The 19774-nt window shown below is 54.3% G+C and overlaps 9 protein-coding genes across 9 annotated transcripts; 5 read left to right on the plus strand and 4 right to left on the minus strand.

Annotated features, from left to right (window-relative positions):
* Window positions 1-514: 514 nt before the first annotated feature.
* BU25DRAFT_347126 (uncharacterized protein) lies at window positions 515-2105 on the minus strand (the record flags this gene model as incomplete). The annotated part of the gene is made up of 2 exons (XM_033703137.1): window positions 515-1230; window positions 1283-2105. 2 exons carry the CDS (start codon window positions 2103-2105, stop codon window positions 515-517), a joined length of 1539 nt encoding a protein of 512 aa, XP_033559027.1.
* Window positions 2106-3206: 1101 nt separating this feature from the next.
* BU25DRAFT_413018 (uncharacterized protein) lies at window positions 3207-6611 on the plus strand. The gene is made up of 4 exons (XM_033706932.1): window positions 3207-3451; window positions 3519-4988; window positions 5058-5192; window positions 5239-6611. Exons 1-4 carry the CDS (start codon window positions 3364-3366, stop codon window positions 6360-6362), a joined length of 2817 nt encoding a protein of 938 aa, XP_033559028.1. The 5' UTR covers window positions 3207-3363; the 3' UTR covers window positions 6363-6611.
* Window positions 6612-7099: 488 nt separating this feature from the next.
* BU25DRAFT_441648 (uncharacterized protein) lies at window positions 7100-9008 on the plus strand. The gene is made up of 2 exons (XM_033709245.1): window positions 7100-7965; window positions 8203-9008. Exons 1-2 carry the CDS (start codon window positions 7171-7173, stop codon window positions 8596-8598), a joined length of 1191 nt encoding a protein of 396 aa, XP_033559029.1. The 5' UTR covers window positions 7100-7170; the 3' UTR covers window positions 8599-9008.
* Window positions 8440-9008, minus strand: BU25DRAFT_413019 (uncharacterized protein). Its single transcript, XM_033706933.1, has 2 exons — window positions 8817-9008; window positions 8440-8772 (listed from the first exon to the last, which is right to left on the minus strand). The coding sequence occupies exons 1-2, from the start codon at window positions 8905-8907 to the stop codon at window positions 8705-8707; spliced, it is 159 nt and encodes a 52-aa protein (XP_033559030.1). The 5' UTR covers window positions 8908-9008; the 3' UTR covers window positions 8440-8704.
* An 88-nt stretch (window positions 9009-9096) lies between these two features.
* On the plus strand, window positions 9097-9795 carry BU25DRAFT_397873 (uncharacterized protein; the record flags this gene model as incomplete). The annotated part of the gene is made up of 2 exons (XM_033704890.1): window positions 9097-9432; window positions 9527-9795. The coding sequence occupies exons 1-2, from the start codon at window positions 9306-9308 to the stop codon at window positions 9793-9795; spliced, it is 396 nt and encodes a 131-aa protein (XP_033559031.1). The 5' UTR covers window positions 9097-9305.
* Window positions 9796-9861: 66 nt separating this feature from the next.
* BU25DRAFT_125193 (uncharacterized protein) lies at window positions 9862-12386 on the minus strand. Its single transcript, XM_033700470.1, has 4 exons — window positions 11870-12386; window positions 10873-11812; window positions 10181-10801; window positions 9862-10132 (listed from the first exon to the last, which is right to left on the minus strand). Exons 1-3 carry the CDS (start codon window positions 12037-12039, stop codon window positions 10199-10201), a joined length of 1713 nt encoding a protein of 570 aa, XP_033559032.1. The 5' UTR covers window positions 12040-12386; the 3' UTR covers window positions 9862-10132; window positions 10181-10198.
* BU25DRAFT_460685 (uncharacterized protein) lies at window positions 12098-12640 on the minus strand (the record flags this gene model as incomplete). Its single annotated transcript, XM_033710376.1, has 1 exon — window positions 12098-12640. The coding sequence occupies one exon, from the start codon at window positions 12638-12640 to the stop codon at window positions 12098-12100; it is 543 nt and encodes a 180-aa protein (XP_033559033.1).
* Window positions 12641-13422: 782 nt separating this feature from the next.
* Window positions 13423-14366, plus strand: BU25DRAFT_397879 (ADP-ribosylation factor). The gene is made up of 6 exons (XM_033704891.1): window positions 13423-13500; window positions 13550-13660; window positions 13709-13725; window positions 13772-13917; window positions 13963-14043; window positions 14104-14366. Exons 1-6 carry the CDS (start codon window positions 13442-13444, stop codon window positions 14233-14235), a joined length of 546 nt encoding a protein of 181 aa, XP_033559034.1. The 5' UTR covers window positions 13423-13441; the 3' UTR covers window positions 14236-14366.
* A 749-nt stretch (window positions 14367-15115) lies between these two features.
* On the plus strand, window positions 15116-19718 carry BU25DRAFT_372979 (uncharacterized protein; the record flags this gene model as incomplete). The annotated part of the gene is made up of 2 exons (XM_033704028.1): window positions 15116-19494; window positions 19588-19718. Coding segments are annotated over exons 1-2 (4194 nt in total), but the record flags the coding sequence as incomplete, so codon positions are not given.
* Between the last annotated feature and the right edge of the window lie 56 nt (window positions 19719-19774).

Here is a 19774-nt window from a genome sequence, read left to right on the forward strand (position 1 = left end):
AGCAGTTGGTATCCCTAGCTGGCCCCCTCTCACAGCCTGGGAGTCAATTACCCCTGAGCTCCTTCAGAGCCTCATTGAGAGTATGCAAGCTCGTTGCCAGGCAGTAATTGATGCTGAAGGAGGTCACACAAAGTACTGAGATTTGTATGTAACAAAAGACTGAATGGAGATTAGTCTACTTCAATCTCCGGAGGCAACACCCCTGCTGTGCATTGGCCATGTACACTACTTTTGCCGGATACCATAGTAGGTAACCACCCTGCTGTTTTGTTCCGCGGAAGTGTATGCCAGCCTACTTCCCACGATCAAATCAACAAGCTTGTTGGCCTCCCAACACCACTTTCGAGCCTCACGAGCCGCATCAAAAGAAGTCGCTAGCCTAATGTTGTATCTTGGGTTCCGCTTGCTGCACTGGATGAAGTCAATGGCATTCGGCGTTTTCGATGACAATAGTTTACACGTGGGGTATACACTGATCTACATATTGCTACATACCTATTGTACACCCTAGTATTTATGCCGTCCTGTCGCTGTGCACCTCTACTTCCTCCTCTTTCTTTGCGGTCTCGTATCGCTTGCCTCGGAAAGCGTACACCCCCCAGTTACTGCACGTAACATCATGTGGGTCCAGATCGTTCAGGTCCCATCTCAGACTCCTGAACAGGTTCTCTCCAGGCTCGAGCAAAATGTCCATCTCGTTGCCGTAACGCTTCGTGAGGTGGTCAATGTCCTGTTGTACATCCCACGGCGAGTATCCAGTAGCGATGATCGGCACCTTGGTCTCGAGGAGCAAAGGTAAAGTCTCCTCCCACTCGTGCATCGATGCTGCGTTGCCAAAGCCGGGGTGGAAGACGACGAAGCAGTCGAAGTAGGGATCGTACGGGTAGAAGTAGCCGGTCTTGTGGATGTTGTGGTAGTGTTCGACGAAGGTGCTGATCTTCATAGCGTTGGAAATGCGGTCTTCGATGACGGCGCCGAAGGGGTTGAGAGGTGTGCGCTCGGGCAGAGGCAGTTCCTTCTCACGGTTCGCCATGGCTTCAGGGCCAATGAAGTGTAGGGAGAATTGGACACGGTGGAAGAGGTAGGCCAGCTGCATCCAGGTCTCTCGCGGTAAGGACGATTCAGCGCGTGCGCCGAGAATGAACAAACGGACCGATGGAGGAGCAATACGGGCGTTATTCCAGGTGTCACCGCCACCGTTTCGTGGTGGGTGCAGGGTATGTCGCAGGGCTGCAAGCATGTCAGTTAGGCTAAAGCTTCACACGCATCCATATCGACCTACCGCTGAAGCTCTTGAGTCCCTCAGGGGTCATTCTGCCACCCTTACGGATATTGTAAGGACTCAGTTCGTTGATGACACTGGCAATGGTCATTGGGTAGGTAAGAAGCTTTGTAGCTTGTCTCATCTCCCGGTCCTTGTTGAGCGCATCGAAGTCCCGAGTGTACAAGTATGTATCCCAGCTCGTCATGTTCACAAGGATCTCCTCCATTTGGGGCTCAGCGAACTGGAACTCCTTGAAGAATCGCCCACTGCGCAAGTCATGGTCGTCCTCATTCGACTGTCGTAGTACATCGCAGACCTCCAAGTGCGCCTCATAATCATCCGCCCAATGCTCCTCGCAGCAATAAACCGGTATCCCGCAGTCTGGGCACTCAAAGTTCACATGGGCGGGCGGGGACCCCTTCTCCGATGACTTGCGAGCCTCAAGATCCATGGGGTTCTTTGCTGCTCGAGTCGGCTTATGATCAGGGTGCGGGCAGTATGCATGCTGGCGCATGAAAGCCGCTCTTTTGCGAATCTGCGGTATAGGCGAGTTCGTGAACGAGTTGAAGAGGTTGTCCTCCGTCAAGACGAGGGTTCGCTTGATACCCTCTGGATCGATGTACTCATACGGTTCGAATGGTTTATCGAAACTGCGATTGGGCGTAGTCGAGAGCGCTCTTCGAGGGGAGGCCAACTTCGATGGTGCTGGAGTTTTGGTGGAGTGATTTCGCTGCGATGTAACATTCTGGGCGAAGGAACGGAACGCTTGCGCAGGTCGCAGCTGGGTGCGCGAGCTCTTGACAGCGGACAAGCATCGCGTGCAGGTATACGAGGGCCTCATCCTGATCAATTGGCCTTCGATAAGGGACGGACAACAGCTGCAGCGCGACACATAGGATGATGATCCATAGAAAGCTACCGCGCTAGTGTCGGTGTTTTGGTGGAGCTTGCGCCGACACTCACGTGACTCGTCGTGCATCTGATAGCTTTGGTATCTTTAGCTGCAGCTTACCTTGAAACATATGATAGGCCTTATTAAACTGAAGGAGATGGAAAGCTATGAGTACTAGAAGCCGGTCTCTTTTCTAGTAACTCTTGATTGCGAACGTTGCTCCGCTTCTGAGCAACCAGCCCATTATTGTACTTCTATATCTGAGCTGTTCAGACATATCAAATGCTCTCTCTCTGTTAAGGTTTGACCAATATGCCGTCGTTTCTAGAACTCGTGGAGAGCTGAATACGTTCGAAGGCATCTCACGATGGTGTGCACAGGAGAAGCAACGACCGGGTGTCCTGTACGTCAGCTGCACGAAGCGAACAGCGCTAAAAATAGATGCAGCTGTGCAGCCTTGAGGAGGATTCCGCCACGAATTCTTCAGCCTCACCGTTGATTGATTGATTGATTGATTGGTTTAATGCCTCACGGTCGACTTCCTGTCGTGCTGCAGTCAAAGCCAAGGGTAAGCTGGCATCAACGTTGTTCGAGACACAGTTCATATCGAAAAGCACAAGGCTGAGCTAATGACGACCGACGGCCGGTACCTAGTACCTGTATGTACATAGCACTTCTTGACTCTACCTCACTAAGGATTGAGAGATTCGTATTCGCAACCATCTGTGGCTGATTTCTGCTCTTACTGAGATGAGGTCCAGTATGTATTGACGATAAGCTGAAGATGTCGAATCAGTTGAGGTTGAGGCGTGGTCGAGCAGTATACTCATGCATGATCCTCTGCCCTAGCTGCTATTCATCAAGCACTGCCACCGCCCGCACTGTCAGCAATTCCCACTGGTGTCTAGTGGATCTCTTTAGGTCGCGCTCACAGCGTGTTACGGGTCGCATTGCTCCATTCGCTGGAATCTCTGCAGGTGCGGCTGCCGGGCTGAAGAAGCTTGACCTTTTGCTTGAGCAATGCGCGTCCACATAACAACAATGTCTCACGTTTTCGGATAGAAGCGCCTCTTGCATTTGAGCCTACTGTATCAGTGTCCGCTAATCGCCTTGTCATTCTTAGCGGAGGCCATTATCGTTTACTTCGCCCCGCATCTCCCCATTGTGCAGCTTCCCGGCATAGCTCCAAGCTGCCAACCGCCAAAACATGGTTCCCAAACCCTCGTGGCTAAAGTCGAACAAGTCGCACACATCTGTTGACAATTCGTCTGGGCAGCATTCACCTGTGCCCTCTGGTAAGTGCGCGGTTGGATACCCAATAGTCTTAGAAGGTCGTGCGGCTGACAGTACGCGCTGGCACAGTGAACAACGAATTCCAGAATCCCAACGGGCAGCAACAGGCGCAGCTCGGCCAGCAGCCCTCTTTGCAGCAGCCTCCTCTCGGTGTTGCCCAGCAGCAACAGCAGTACAGACCGCAGCAACAGCAGCAGTATCCCCAACGTACGACCAGCACGAGTGCCAGTCACCGCCTTAGCTCGCACGATCAGCTGCAAGGCTACCAGCAACAAGCTGGGCCTCCTGACCCCTCACCTGGCTTCGATCAGTCTCGTCCCAGCCCGCAACAGTTGCCGGCGCCCGTATACACGCAGGAGCAGCCCAAGAAGTCGCGACTCAGCCGTATTGCTGCTGGACTGACAGGGCACAAGGAGGACGACCCCTCGAAGCAGGCGAACAAGAACGCAATTGGAAGACGCCAGTCGACAAGAGGCAGGGAGAATCGACCCCAGGAGTATCCGACGCAGGACGCGCCCCGTCTGAATACGCCGTCGCAGCAATATCACCAGCGGCACGGTTCCCAGCAACAGCTGCCCACCTCAGTCGAGCAAGACGAAGGGAGCCCAGGCCTCGACCCTTTCCTCCAGCAGGACCCCAATACGCCTGAAGTACCCCCAAAGGACCTTCAATACCAGCAGCACCCACAGCAGTTCATTCCGAACTCGCACCAGGGTCTGCACAACCGGCCCCCACTCGACAGAGTAAGCACTGAAGGTAGCTATCAGAAGCAGGGCGGGGTAGAGCACTACAACCCCGATCAACACCAGGGTCCACAACAACCACAACAGCAGGCAAATCAGCAGCAATACCAAAACTACCAGCCGATTGTCCAACAATCTCAGGGCTCAGACAGTTATCAGCCCTTTGCTCCACAATCGGCACCGAGCCCTCGGCCTGGAAACGTTCAGCTGCACGGTCAGGATATTGCACAGCAACAACGCAACTACTATCAATATCAACAACAGCAAGCTTCCCAGCAAGCTTCCCAGCAAGCTCAAGGGCAATCACCGCAGGACGGCCATCCCCAGAGCAACCAGTTCCAACAGCAGCAGCAGTTTGCGCCGCCACCCCAGTCTCAGCTACAGCAAACTCAAGACTTCCGTCAGCAGCAGGTCCACCCTGTTCGAACTGCATCACTGCACCAACCTGAGTTGCAACACCCCCAAGCAACTCGTGGTGTGCCTCAGATAGTGCAGCAGGGCCAACCTATCGACACGCAGCAACTGCAACAGCTACGGCCACCCTCTTCTCAGCAACAGCCAGCCCCACCTTCGCCGCTGCAGCATCAGTACCAAAGCTACGATCAACAGCAGTACCAACAGTCGCAAGCTTCGGATTCACCAACGTCGAAAATCTCAGCTCAAAACCAAAGTCAAGATAATATGGCACCTGGCAGTCAAAGCAATGGCAGGTTACGCAAAGTGGCTGATGGGGGTCAGCAGCAGTCCACGACTTCGTCTCGAGAGTCTTCACTTCTACAGCAACCTACAACACAAGGTCAGCCACAAGGACCGCCACCTGTGTCGCCAGGCGTCGCAACATTTGGAGCTAATGTCGTACCAACAGCTTCGCAAGGCCAGCCTTACCGAGGTGACAAACAGAGCGGAGAGACAGGGCGTGGAACGCCTCCACCACGATCGGCTGCCAGTGATTTGGATCCAGAGGACATTGAGAAGATGATGAAGGAGCACGAAGTTCTGCGTAAGTGTTTGCGGAAGCAAGAAGAACCATTAGCTGACTTAAGAAGGCGAGAAATACCAAAAGGTGAAAAGGTACTTCTTTGAGCAGCAGACCCAGGTACATCAGCTGCAGAATACTCTGGCAAACCAACGTTTGTCTTTGTCACGCACGTCGTGGGACGACAGCGAGTACGCAACTCGCTTTAACAGACTTGATGGCCTAATTGCGCAACTATCCTTCTCCATTCGCAAAGATTGGAAATCGATCCCCATATGGTTACACCCAGTGGTCAACAAGAATGCGGTAGAAATTGGCAAACAGGAGATGACTGCCGTTGGCCGTGCCTTCATCTCGCAATGGCTAGTCGAAAATATCTTCGAGAAGTACTTCCATCCCGATCTAGAACCTGGCTTCTCGACTCAGCTCCAGATGATCCAACTCAACATCCGCAAGTTCGCGCCCTCGTGTCATTCTACCGAGGACGAAGATTCGCTGGCTGCGAAGGTTATCAATTGGCGATTGGCTACACTCGAAGGTCTGTCAGATCTGCTAAGAGCGCCACAAGCCGAGTCGAACCGTCAGAAGCTGACAGAAACACTGAACGAAAAGCTCATCGCATCACTGCAAATGTTGTTGAACGATCCAGCACCTCCTGATCTGGCTGGTGGTGTGCCCATGATTGTCGAACTGGCTGTCAGTATCGCTCAACATCTGCCTCTAGAGAGTCGAGAGGTCCACATCGAGTATTTCCCGCCTGGTCATGGCATCGTTTCAGAATTTATGAAGATAGAGTCTGGTATCCCACCCTTGACAAGCCCAATCAAGGAGGTAGATGAAGCAGATCGAGTCTCGCTGAAGAGTGTAGCTTCCAAATTGGACGACAATGCATCCGTTGGCGATCAAGACATTCAGGGACAGCAAGGATCACAGCTGCCAAAGGAAGACAAGAAGCGTGGCTTCTTCGGCGGATTGAGTGCCTCGAAGAAACCTACGACTGCACCGGCATCGCTTGGTAAGCGCGAATCATCTTTGGGCCAAGGTGGCAGCCAGCAGAGCCTCACAGGGCCGCCTGGGAGCTCGAGCGGACAGAAAGATGAGCCACCTTCACCACGAGTGCGTCTGGCTGTTGGTGTAGCAGTACAGATCAGAGGCAAGAGTGTTTTGATCAAAGCACCTGTCTACAGCACTTGAGTGTGACGCTTGGATTGGATGTAGAGAGGATATGGACATGGTCTCCTATTTCGCTTCTTCATACACGGGATGTGCAGATGGCGGTATCTTTGAAAGGCACCACAGCTAGATATTGAGCGTCGATGCCTGGAAGATTGTCGTTGTATTTAGCGAGCGTTGGATTTGATGATGGATTTGATGTGCATGTACCGATACCCTCGCTGTTTCTACGGTTGAGCAAAGCATAGCAGTAACGATGAAGCTTTCGAAGTTCTTCGACATAGTTTTGCGTGAGCTGAGGTGGGAGAGGCCAAAGTGAATGAACTTCGGACTGCCTGCCATTGTGATTGGTCGAGACCTAGCTCCGTTTGCTTACCGTGTGTCAACACCATCGTTACTTCCCCTCCACCACACCCCGCTCAGACGAATGGAGGATGCAGAGATCTCTTCGCTCTACAAAGGTACACAATTGGCCTGGATGTTGCTCTTGAAAGTCTACTGACCCGCTCCAGCGACATCAGTGTCTGTCCCCTCTCCGAGCGCAACACACACGGCATGCCTTTTGAATGGCCGGTTGCAAATACGATGCCTCACAACATTTGAGATACAAAGAAGCATAGTTCTACCACCGTATGTTGATACCAAGACCGCTCGCCTCGTATGGTCTCCACCTGCCGCTCCTTCACACACATCCTCTGTGCCAACCTCATCACGCCGCGCGCCACGTCCCAGCTCCAACCGCGTCCTCATCCACGATGACAACACGGCACGTGTATACGACTTGCGCGACGCCAAATGGAACGCGATCATTAACAATGGCTCTGGCGGCATGGGCAAGAACGTGCACCTCGAATTTGGCGCAAATGAAGACGAGGTCATTGCGTGGAGCGACTTTGGAGCTTGCGCAAAAGTTTGGTGCCTAACTTCTGGGAGAGCAATCGAGATTCGGGATCCGAAGTTTTCCGGCAAGGAAGGCAAAGGATGGGGTTTCAGACCCTCCGGCAGTGAGCGAGCAGGAAGAGGAGGCGCTATGGCTCTGCTGTGTCGAACGTCAGGCATGGATGTCTTGATGCTGATTGCGCCGCGCACTTATACACTCATCAACCGAATTGAACTGCCTACGATCGATGCGGCGGGGCTGAAATGGAGTCGTGATGGTCGCTGGATCGCAATTTGGGATGCGCCGTCGACGGGATACAATCTGTACATTTATACCGCCGACGGGCATCTTTACCGCACGATCACTCGCGAATCGACGAATGATGCTAGTGAATGGGGCGTAGAGGGTTTGGGGATCAAGAGCGTGGAGTGGGTGCCTGGTACAGAATGGCTGGCAGTGAGCGGCTGGGACCGTAGGGTGCGCATTCTGTCGACACGAACATTCGCGCCTGTTGTCTTCCTGGATCATACCGCTTCAATTGATGTCCCTGGCGCACCTGTTTTCTCTGAGCAGGTCGACGGGCAAGCGAACAGGACATACACGATCACGCCACAGCCCGTCACCCCGCCGAAAGCACCACTGGAGAAAAACGAGACAAGTCTTATGAAGCAAGGCATCAGCATTCTCGCCTTCAACAGCGACGGCACATTATGCGCAACAAGGGACGACTCGACACCAAGCACAGTATGGATATGGGATCTTCACAGCTTACGACCTCGGATGATTCTGATTCAACACGCACCGATCAAATCGCTACAGTGGCACCATGACTGCTCTACGCTCCTTCTCATCCAAACAACACACGACTTACCTACATTGTACCTGTATCAAGCCTCCAATCTCTCAGCCTCAACATCCGCCTCAACCTCAGCATCAGCACCTCCCCCAGCCATCCTCGACCTCTCCTCTCACATCAACAAGCCAGCCACAGCCCTGCCAACGAAGTGGACAATATCATGGCTATCCACCTCGAACGACAAGAAACCCGTCTTCACACTCGCCCACCAAGCCGGCTACATATTTAGCTGGCCGTACGGCAAGGACGCAATCCTGCGCTTCGACACCCCAGACGGCAGCGAAGCCAGCGAGGACAGCTTGTACGACATCTTGACTGGGCGAACACCGGTGCCGAGATTACCTGATAGCGATGATCCGGCCCTGGATGATAGTCTGCTGGCGGAGCAACAGCTTGTCAGCGAAGAAGAAGGGTATAGGATGAGCTTCGAGGACACGTTCAGAGGCAAGATGAGAGAGGACATAGCGCAGAGGAGAGGGGGGAGTATGCTAGATGAGAGTGGGTTGGATGAGATGTTTTGAGCTCGCCTTCACATGTACAGATTTTAGATGCGGGCTATGGCGTACGGTGTTGTAATTTCGACCTGGAACAACGAGATACCCTTTGCCTCCTTTCCACAATCCAAAACTATACAAACCTTGCACTCCCCGGATTCTTGACTCGTCTTCGCCACCCTGCATTACCGAACATAGCAACTCCCCCAAAATTCATCGAAAGCCTCTGCGAAAAGGGCCGCAACCGCGAAAAAATCCTCTGATCCACTTTCCCGTTCCAGCAACATTCTGATTCCCATCGAAAACAGGTGGCGTAAGAAGGCCCCCGTCTGCCATCCTTCAATCCATATCAGGCGCTCCACTGCTGAACTTGCCTGAAATAGCAACTCTTGAGTCTGACGATCACGGTGCGCTAGAATTGCCCTCCCCATGCATCACGACCAAGTTAAATTGGCGAGTGGGCTGGTGGGGAAGACTAGCGCCAACGCCCACGTTGCGCAATGACATCATAACCGTTCCGGGCAACGGTGACGCTTGATTGTTGAAACTTGAAACCTGCCATGGCGAGCGCTAAACATGGTGTAGGTGTAAGGCTGAGGGGGTACATCATATATCAGACAGGTGGAAGCTAGCTGGGACTCGTACCTGATCTTCCATCTAATTCGATTTACACAAGCTCTACCATACCAACCGAACCGCATTCCCAAGCATAGAAGAGCAGAAAACCAGCAGTCATGGCCAACAAAGAAGAGAAGCCTCAGGAGCAGCCCAAGGGCGGCGACCACATCCCTACAGACACCCCGGAGGAGGAAGAAGACACCCAGCCCAAGGGCCTCCTGAGCAAAATCGGTGACCCAGTCGGTACGTCCTTTTCCCTCTTCCTCCCCATCCCCCACCCCACTCCTCCCTTCCCCAACCCACCGCACGCCACCCTACTAACATCTCCCCTCCTCAGGAAACGTTCTAGGCACAGCCCTCCGCCCGATCGGCGCGCCCCTTGAAAAAGGCGTGACAGGGCCCTTGGGCAACGCAATCGGCGGTACCACACGACCAGCACTCGGTCCCTTGCTGGGTGAAGATCACGAGAAGAGCGAGTTGCTGGGCGGGAAGAACAAGGACAGCTATGAGAGCAAGCCGGAGAGCGTGGCGGGGAAGGAGCAGACAGGGCAGAATCCGCTGGGCTTGGATCAGACGGGGCGGTGGGGGTTTGAGGATGAGAAATGAGGGTGGCAAGAGGATGAGGGATGATGGAATGGCCTACACGTTTGATACTTGAATGAAGTAATGGAGCAATGAACGAAAGATTCAGTCTATTGGTCGTGCTACTGTACGCTTTTGCGCGTCGTGCGCTGGCTCTGTAGAAGCACTCTGAGCCCTGCGCCTCAGGTGGGTCGGCCTCAGCGGTGCCTGAGCCCGTTGCATGAAATCGTGGAAGAGCAAAGGAGAGAATCAAAATAGATGACTTTCATGAGGAAGCTGCAGGCAGCAAATCCCTTCGCCGTAGCCACAGCCCGCTAACGTCTACGCCGATGTTCAACGCGTACCACGATATTCAAGCGATCTGTGGGCATAAGTAAGTGAATGACAGTTTGAGGGGCAAAGCACTTACCGATCAGTGTTCGGCCCCTCAACCCTGAACCATAGGTATACTCTTAGGATCGACGACCTCGGTAGTCTGAAGCTGAAACATGACTTTGTCGACAACCTTGCCCCCTTTGTGCCCGATCTGAGCAAATCGACCGGCCTTCTTAAAACCAAAGTCTCCAAGATAGCTAGTAGCCCACTCGACATCGTCACCTCGTTCATAGTGTAGAGTCGCCAGGATGGTCTTGACGACGCGGCTCTTACCGTTCTTCAGGTACTCGAACTCATTCACCCACTCGTAACCACCTTTGATGTTGTAGCCGGTGTTGGCGATGTACATCATCCGATCGAGCAGGCACTTACCGATACCCTGACGGATGTAGCCCGGATGTACGTAAAGTTCGAGCTCAAATGTGTACCGGTACATGCTGGTTTGGTCGACGTAGTCATCGAGGTGGACAAAGCCGACGATCGTTTCGGTCACATACCCTTGCGGGCCTCTGCGTTGGTTCCGTTTGGCAACTGCAACGAGGAATGGTAGACCGACCTTGATAGTGTCATCGATACGGCAACGGATGTTTTCCTCAGTTCGCTCTTCGAGCTCGTGTGCATGCACAGTATGGTTAACGTAGTGGTTGTATATCGTCTACAGGATGGGTCAGCTAGATTTGTACAACAAACGGACTGAATCATTGTGACTTCGATTTAGATGCTTACCATCACGCCGCAAACATCAGCGGGCTGAATGGGGCGGAGATATATATTGGCTTTTGGCTGCAAACGCCTGTCTGGCCATTGAGGCCCTTCGTGAGCGGATGTGGGTATCGGCTTGTTTCGCCTTGCGTGAGCACGACGCGCTTTGCTGTCCTTGATTTCCTTGATTCTTGCCAGTCGTTCAGTAGTACAGAGCATAGCGAATGGACTCTCCAGCTCATTATCAGAATCCTTCGGATCGATCTTCGCTTCTGGAACGACCAAGCTGGTCATGAAACAGCTATCGGGATGGTCGTCTTCCCATCGCTCCCAGTACGGCGGATCTTCCATGATATCGACGTCGCTTAAGGTTGCAGGCGCGCGCTGTGGGAGTTCTTCCCAGAATTTGCGTGGGGCGGCTTCATCGATCAGGTCGTGGAGCCAGTAACGTGGTACCAGATCTTTGTTCAGCCACCCACCATCGGCCTTCTCTACACCCGAGAACACTGGCGAGTCAATGTCCATGAGCTTGGTGCAGTTTCGGCTGTGCTCATTCGCCCACTGTTCGATGACTTGGCCGAAGTGACGATGGGTAAAGCCCTTACGGGCAGCCCATTCTTCTGGTGGCGGGAGCCAGTCACCATTCCAGTCCATCAACTTCTTGACATCGTATGAGGGGTCTCCTTCGCTATCAGACTTGAACGTGACTCCGCCATCGCTCTGACTACCGGTGGATAGCTCTCTGGGAATCTCGCTTTGCTTCGGCCAGACGTGTCTTTCCTTGGGTGGTTTCGGTGCTCTTGGCCAACACGGGTTCCCATTCCGCCTTGTAGGGGCGGGAGGCTGCTCTGGTACAGGATTGTCGCAGCCATTCCATCCTCCGGCAGGTTTTGACGGCTCTTCGACTGTCGTTGGTGGAGAAGGTGGGGTATGTTCTTGAGTGACAATCTCATGACGGTTATCACTACTCTATGTAAGTAATACGAACTGATATTCAAGCAGAGAGGCCAGAGTGACTTACGGAGAAGCTTGACTTTGAACAGGCTTCTCAACCTGAGATTTGACCGAGGCAGGTGGAGAGCCAATGCCAATAAAGTCTCCGAGTCTGACCTCAGTCTTTGCTACGGCTGGTGCAGCAGCACGTTTGCGCAAGTGGGGTGGAAGGTAAACACCTGAAAGCTTTGTAGTCATGTCTTCAAGCTTGGGCTCTCCGCGAGGCTTTCGTTATTTACGGGTTGCGCGGGGCTTTTTAGAGATACTGCCGTGACCTTGTGGTGGAGGTGGAGTGTTGGTCGGCGTAGATTGTTTGCTGCGCTGAGGTGAAGCTCAGGTACGTGCCTTGCTGTGTGCTTTCGGTTGGGTGTTGTGAATCTGAATATCTGGCTGCTGAATGACTGGGGCGTGGTCGGTTGCTGTAGCTTCCGGTTGCGTTTGTAGCAGCTTCGCGGTCGAGAGGCAAAAACCTCGGAGCTTTGCGACTGCGTCTGCGCCGCTGAGACTGCTGTTGTGAGTCAGTGTGTGCGATGAGAAGTAGCGACGAAGATGGCGAGTAGAAGTGAGCGCGGACTATCACAAGGTATAGCAGATCCGGTTTTGATCGAAGAGGAGTTGGTGGAAGCGGTGTGGAGCCGAAGGTGAAGCAGGTGACAAGGCACTGAAGGTTACTCTCACCTACATTTTTTGTGCCAAGATCTTCCTGTTGCTGCCAGGTCAATCGCTCATCAGATTTGGCTTTCTTCTTTTGGTGAGGCCTCATAGCCGTGAGGGTTGGCGGTGCAGCTGCTGGAGCCATGCCGGCGAGAGCATAGCGCGAAGTGAGCCATGACAGGCAGGCACGACTGCAGCAACTCGAGTGGAAGTGTCGATATTTGAGAAGGGGCACACTGCGAAAGTAAGAGTAGAGGTAGAGGCTAAAGCAGAAACTTTTCACAATAGAACAGAGGAGGAATTGAAACGTGACTAAATGATGACCCTGGTGGATCGATCGTAGCTCACGGCGAGAGAATCTTGTTGCAGCCTTGTCACCGCCCATTACCCTCTTTCTGGGGTCCTTTTAGAGTAACCTGGCGTTCCTTCCTCAAGACCATCTAAGTCAGTCACTAGATGCTGGACCCTCATCAACTGCGTGAAGCAAGTTCGTGTACGTCGAAAGCACTGCCCGCTAGAGCCACACCGGTTCGCTGGCTTCTGTCACTCTTTTACGCTTACGCAGGTAACTTGGATTCTTTCAGAATGGCCAGACAATATATATCATAGTGCTGGAAACGGTAGACTTCGTGCCCAAAGGCCATAGTCAATCAAAAGATCGAAGTCAACTGCCAGTGCCCAGTATCGTTTTAGTGCCATTTCGAACGCATGTTTTTTCAACAAGCCCAATGTGCACAAGCCATCCGTTATAGAGCCCTGTTGGCAGATGGGAGGCAACTCTCCGTTTGCCGAAAGCCCTTGCGGTGCACAGGGCGATTCGTTGAGGGCAACAATTCGGTGTTGTTGAGGCAATGTTTGCCGAGGGGCAGCTCCACCCGACCTTCGAAGTTGGCGCCGCGTGCCTGATGGATGACAAAACGAAGACATCGAAATCAGAGAGATCGAAATGTTGTCAATATTACGGAAAGCGCGATTGAAGGACAAGGAGATGCGTATCTTGATGCTGTGGGTGTTTGAATGCCCAAATCACGCTGCTGAACACTGATTGCAGAAGGGGCCTAGACAACGCAGGAAAGACGACCATCGTGAAGAAGATCATGAACGAAGACGTGAACAGTGTCAGCCCAACATTAGGCTTCATCATCAAGACAATCGACTATGATGGGTACGTCTGCTGGTCCTGGCTCAATAATAGGAGATGCTGACAACGAAGATACAAACTAAATATATGTACTGACCCTGCTTGATCCCGGAGATGCATCGACTGACTTCTCAGGGGATGTCGGCGGCCAGAAGACGCTGCGCACATACTGGAAGAACTATTTCGAGAAGACAGACACGCTCATATGGGTGGTCGATGCCACCGACCGTGAGCGCATAGGCGATTGTCGGCATGAGCTGGCAGGGCTACTGCTCGAGGAGGTGCGCAACCAGATCATTCCTCATCATACATGCTGACAACAGCAGCGACTATCGGGCGCGAGTCTGCTAGTTTTCAAGAACAAGAGCGATGTTCCTGGCGCCATGAGCGAGGACGAGGTGCGCAAGGTGGGTGCTGACGTTGATGTTGGGACGCGTTGCTAGGCCAATGACACTGACGGCACGCAGGGACTCGGACTCGACGCCATCAGAACACACAAATGGACGATTATGAGCTGTAGCGCCATGACGGGGCAGAACCTGCAGGAGGGGCTCCAGTGGGTGGTACAGGACGCAAAGGCTCGACTGTTCCTGTATTGATGTGTATCGAGCACTGCATGGGTGCAAGGGGCGCTGGATAGTCGCAAGCTAAATCCGGGTAGCGGTGGTTTGACACAGGCCGCCAACTGCTTCAAGTGTGGAGAACGGCTCAGCGTGGTGCACGTATAAACAAACATCGATTGCAAGCAGCTGCGCAACCTGTGACCATCCCACCTCTGCCATTGTGCCCCTCGTGCTCGACCTTGACCGCCGTGGGTTCGAGCAGACCAGCGTTTCAGCGCAGTCGAAACACATCCGGGGACAGTGACAGGACGCTCAGGCCAAGCATGCACCGAGTACCTCGAAGCAATTTAACGACTGTCTAGCTTCGATACCGTCCGGGATTGCCTTACTGCCGAGCAGCTTCATTCTTGACGTGTTGCTGTCTTGGAGCACGGCCGCATTGGGAGCAGTGTCTTAAGTGTGTTTACCTTGAGGGTCATCCACCGTTGAACGGTTGTTTGTCACCATGTCCGAGGAAATTGACCCGCAAGAGTTTGTGCAGCGCATCCGGCAGCTGGGCGAGCAGCGGGACCAGCAGGATGCAGAGAGAGTCAAGAAGCTCGAGGAGGACCTGATTCAGGGTCGCAGCGAGCGGTTAGCGCGCAGAGCAGGTGGGTGCATGTCTGTTTTTGTGTTGACTCCACTGATGTTTTGCTCAAAACAGAACGAGCGCGCTCCATCTCCCCCGACAAACCGACAACGCCGCAGTCGCTGCACCGCTCTTCAGTGCACACTCCGCAACAGGTGCAGGAAAAAGCGGCCAGCACCCCCACGCCCGCCATGAGCCCGCCGTCGCAGCAGGACGAAGCAGCTGCACGCGAGGAGTCGCTGCAGCAATTGACGAGCTCCCCCACGCCCACAGCAGACGACAGCGAGCCCTCGAAGCCGGCGACGAGTGCCGCGGCGTTGGGCCGCTCAGGGACACTCTCGTGGAAGCAGCGCCCGCTGTCTGGCAGCATACGCCGGCCCCTGTCAGTAGCAGCCAGGCCCAGCTCCTGCGACGCCTCCACGCCTTCCTCGCCCGAACGACCGACATCGAGAGCCCAGATTGCAGCGTCATTGGGCGCGAAGGACCCCGCATACTTTCGCCAGACGGCAGATCGAGGCATTGGCTCGGCAGCATACAGGAAGAACGAGGAGGACAATGCATCAGATGCTGGGTCGATATCAGGCAGGAGGCAGCTCCCCGGCATGTCTCGCGACTCCACAGCCTCTCGAGAATCTACAATTTCTACGAAGGAGCCTGAGCTGGCCAGTCCACCCACAGAAAGCACACCGTCGAGCCGGCCCACGTCGAGAGGTGGCTCTGTGCGAGGCAGCACTGCGATGAGCAACCGCTTCTCTGCCGCAACATCGGTATCGGGAGGAGAGACAGACACAGCAGCAACACGTTCGCCCTTGCCAACGCTCGAGTCGCAGAAGTTTGCCCTGCCATTAGAACAAGGGACCACAGGGGAGGGTGGAGACAATGCAGGGGCAGCACGCGGACCGCTCATGTCGCCGACGCAAGGGAGGATATTGCCAGAGCGCGAGCGGCCTGTGTCTTCAACCAAGGGTATGGGCGGTTTCGTCTTGAGTGCCAGTCTCAAGCGCAGCGACAGCGTGAGCAAGAGGTGGAGCACCCAAGGTCCTCCAACCTTGAGCAGGCAGAGCTCCACCTTGAGCAATCGAGGGAGCGCTATGGCTGGGTTCGGCTCGTTGTCCAAGATGGAGCGTCCGACGAGTCTGAGCAGGGAGCAGTCCACCGACCCTCCTTCGCGCCCTCAGTCCAGCTCCAGCAACATCACCATGAGGGGTCTTGGCATTGACACTGCGCCGAAGGACGAGTTTGTAAGACCTGCGCTGCCGAATCGTCACAGCCGCAGCAAGTCTGTCCACTCCACGTTCAGCAACAAGGACCAAAATGAGGACGGAGATCGGCCATGCAGTCCTTCCAAGCGATGGAGCCCAAACAAGTCGAGCTGGCTCGAGAATGCACTTAACAAGCCAGAGTCGCCGAAGCTGATGGCCCCAGCATCCCCGCAACAGCCAGCGTGGATGGCCGAGCTCAGCCGTGCGAAGCAACAACGTGGGAGTGTCGATCTTGGCAAGGGCAGTCCATTAGGAACTCCGTTTGGCGAGCAGCTGGGCTCACGTCCAACATCACCGCTCAAGGATGTACAGCTCAGGCCGGTAGCTCTTCGCAAGACGACTCTTGATTCACCCAAGCTCGAGTCTCCAAAGCTTGATGCCTTGAGACTTGACTCGTCAAAGTTTGATCCTTTTGCAAAGGAGGACCCCAAGGAGGCGCAAGCTTCGCCGTCACTGGAACCTGCGGCCGAGCTGATGCCTTCATCGCCTTTGAAAGAGGAGGTCAAGACATTGGACGAGGTCAAGACTGTAGAGAAGGCCAAGCCTGCCGGGGAGACAGCTCCTGTCGAAGTTGAACCCGCGAAGACCGAGCCTCCCAAGTCTAAACCCGAGACACCAGTGGAAGCCCTTCAGAAGGACAAGGAGGCAGTACCGTCACCGGCGCCTACGAAGTCGGTACTGTCACGATTCCCGCCCGCCGTCAAACCGAAGCCAGACACTCCACCTAAGAAAGACTTTCGTGCTGGCCTGAAGTCGCGGCAAACACCTAGCACCGAAAGTCCCAAGGCTCCGAGTCAAGCGCAGTCAGAACTCCAGAACGTATTTGGAAAGCTGAGGAAGGCAGAGACGAAGAACTATGTCGCACCTGATGTTTTCAAAGCCAACATTGTCGGAGGCAAGAACGCCCTGAACTTGACTGGTGGGCCAAAGCCTACTGTGCGTCGTGACGAATTCAGAGAGAGCTTGAAGGAGAAGAGATCATCAATGCTGGAGAAAGCCCAGGAAGAGGGTTCGGTGCTCAAGCGATCAGAAAGCATATCAAAGCCCACTGAAGTACCGGAAGCAATCGCGATACGGGGCAGACTCGATCGCTCGAAGAGCATATCCAAGTTTCCCATAATCCCCAAGGAAGAGGATAAGAAGCCTGTTCCAGAAGCACTAGCCAGGAAGAAGAGCTTACGAGGAGTGGAACGACCCAATCTGGATTTGAAAGACGACAAGCCAGCATCACCAGCTCCACTGTTCGCAAAGAAGGACAGCGGCAAGCCCAACAAACTCGCAGATCGCTTCAACCCTGCGTTAGCCGGAATGTTGGCCCGTGGCCCACCTCCACTGGCAACCGAGAAGTCCACATCGAGTGTTGGTGAATTGTCCCCTTCAAGGCCTGCCCAGGAAGAGCCATCGGGACCCGCTCCTGAATTGACACACATGACCAAAGGACGCGCTCGTGGACCGAAGAGGAGAACGCCCGCAGCCAGGAAATCCGCCCCGGAGCCGGAGAAGGTTACTGAGAAGGTCCCCGAGAAGGTGAATGCCACTGTTGCTGCTGCCCCATTGGTCAAACCCAGGCATATCCTTCCTAGCTCTGAACCACCCAAGGCTAACGGAACACCAGAGGAACCCTCAGTAACTAGCAAGCCTGCCAGAGAATCCATCGGTGAGAAGCCTGTGACACCAGCCAAACCACGTCAGATCTCAGCGAAGTTCGACAAAGCGCCTACTCCGGAAGTGGCTAAGAAGCCATCATCAATTGAACTCAACAGAAGGGTGTCTGGAACACAAAGCATCCCAAAGCAGTCACCTAGGCCAGAGTCCATCGGAACCCCAAAGACAGCTTCACCGAGTGTACCGAAGAAGTCTGAGAGGATTACATCTGGAGCTTACAACGCTACACAGCAGTCACCAAAGCCAGAGTCGATCAGATCGCCATCGATCACATCAACCAAGTCACCGAAGCCAGCATCGCCATCGCCGTCCCCTTCGGTCACATCTTCCAGGTTCTCAAGGCTGTTGCCTACACCTCCACCCCAGGAGTCACCGAAGCCGACCGTGTTGAAGGAGATCCTCACTCCTAATGCTGAGGTTCCGCCAGTCAAAGACGAGCACTCACCACAAAAGCCGGGGTTCTCTTCTGTGAAAGCCGCGACAGCCCTATGGGGTCGACAGTCAACGCCCTCATCACTGGCACCGTTGAGAACAAAGTCACCGATCAAGCCTCCCACTCAAGCAGATGAGAAGGCTGCGATGAGAGATGCTGGTCTTGTGCGGTCTCCTGAACCTGGGCCTGAGCCCAAGCCCGAGTCCCCGGCTCGACCAGAATCATCCTCTTCGAAGCCTCTTCCACCAGCACCTCTGCAGCCCAAGCCTAAGCCAGCAGGTCTCGGCTTCAGTCTGAGTGGATTTGGTGGGTTCGGTGGCGCAGCATCACGCTCACAAGGGTCGAGCCCTCGACTGTCCAAAGACCTGCCAATGTCGCCGCCCAGGAGCGCAGACAAGCCACAGCCGGACACTCCCAAGTCAGCGCCTGCACCGGCAGCACCTAAGCACGACGGAATTTTTGCCGAGTTCTTCGATGAGCCTCCCGTGACTGAAGGTCAACTGCCAGAAAGCATCGATACGGTACAGGTGTTGCATTCGCCACCTTTTGATCTTCGGCCAGCCGGAAAGGTGCGCACCCAAAGGCAAGAGATTCACGAGATCACAGGAGATGGCAAGATGCTATCGATTCCACCACATGAGCAGCATGTTCTCTTCCAGAACTCGATGTACATCTGCACACATGTCTATAGTGATGCAAAGGGCGCAAAGAACACCGATGTATACCTATGGGCAGGCAACGGTATAGCCGAGTCGAACATTGAAGATGCACAGCTCTTCGCGAGGAACCACGCAAAGCAGAACCAAGCAAGGCTGCTCATTCTTCGCCAAGGCAATGAGCCACCCAATTTCTTCGACGCCCTCGGGGGTATTGTCATCACCAGGCGTGGAGCCAAGCCAGCATCGAAACAGTTCATGTTGTGCGGGCGCCGCCACCTGGGTCACCTTGCCTTTGACGAAGTCGACTTCGCGCTGAAAAGCTTCTGCTCTGCTTTTGTATACCTCATCTCCACTGAAGCCGGCAAGGTGTACCTCTGGAAAGGCCGCGGCTGCTCAGCCGAAGAGCTCTCCGGTGCACGGCTGATGGGCATGGACCTCGCACCCACAGGCGACTTCCAAGAAATCGACGAAGGCTCCGAGCCACTGCACCTCATCAACATCTTCCCCACACCCACCCACAAAGGGCCCGCGATCCCGCGCTCAGCCGACCACTGGCGCTACAAAGCAACCTCGGACCGCTACCGCGCACGACTGTACAAGATAGACCAGCAACAAGAGGCCTCGGGAGGATGGGGACAAAGCCTGCAGGTGGGTTCCTTCTTCGCGAACCTGCGCCGCAGCTCGTTTGCGCAGTCGCTTTCTCCCACTTCTACTAGCGCACACGCTGAACACGGCCCACAGACGCCCATCACTCCCAAAAGCCCGCTATCGCCAGGCGTTACGACTAAGGTTGTGGAGATTATGCCTTTTTGCCAGCGCGATCTGGAGCCCGAGTACATCTATGTGCTTGATGCTTTCTTTGAGATGTACATGTAAGTCCAACCACCCCTCGAAGGTACATAGTAGAGTGCTAATGTGGCGTAGTATC

The sequence above is a fragment of the Macroventuria anomochaeta genome, assembly GCF_010093625.1.
Source record: "Macroventuria anomochaeta strain CBS 525.71 unplaced genomic scaffold BU25scaffold_28, whole genome shotgun sequence".
Lineage (NCBI taxonomy): Eukaryota > Fungi > Ascomycota > Dothideomycetes > Pleosporales > Didymellaceae > Macroventuria > Macroventuria anomochaeta.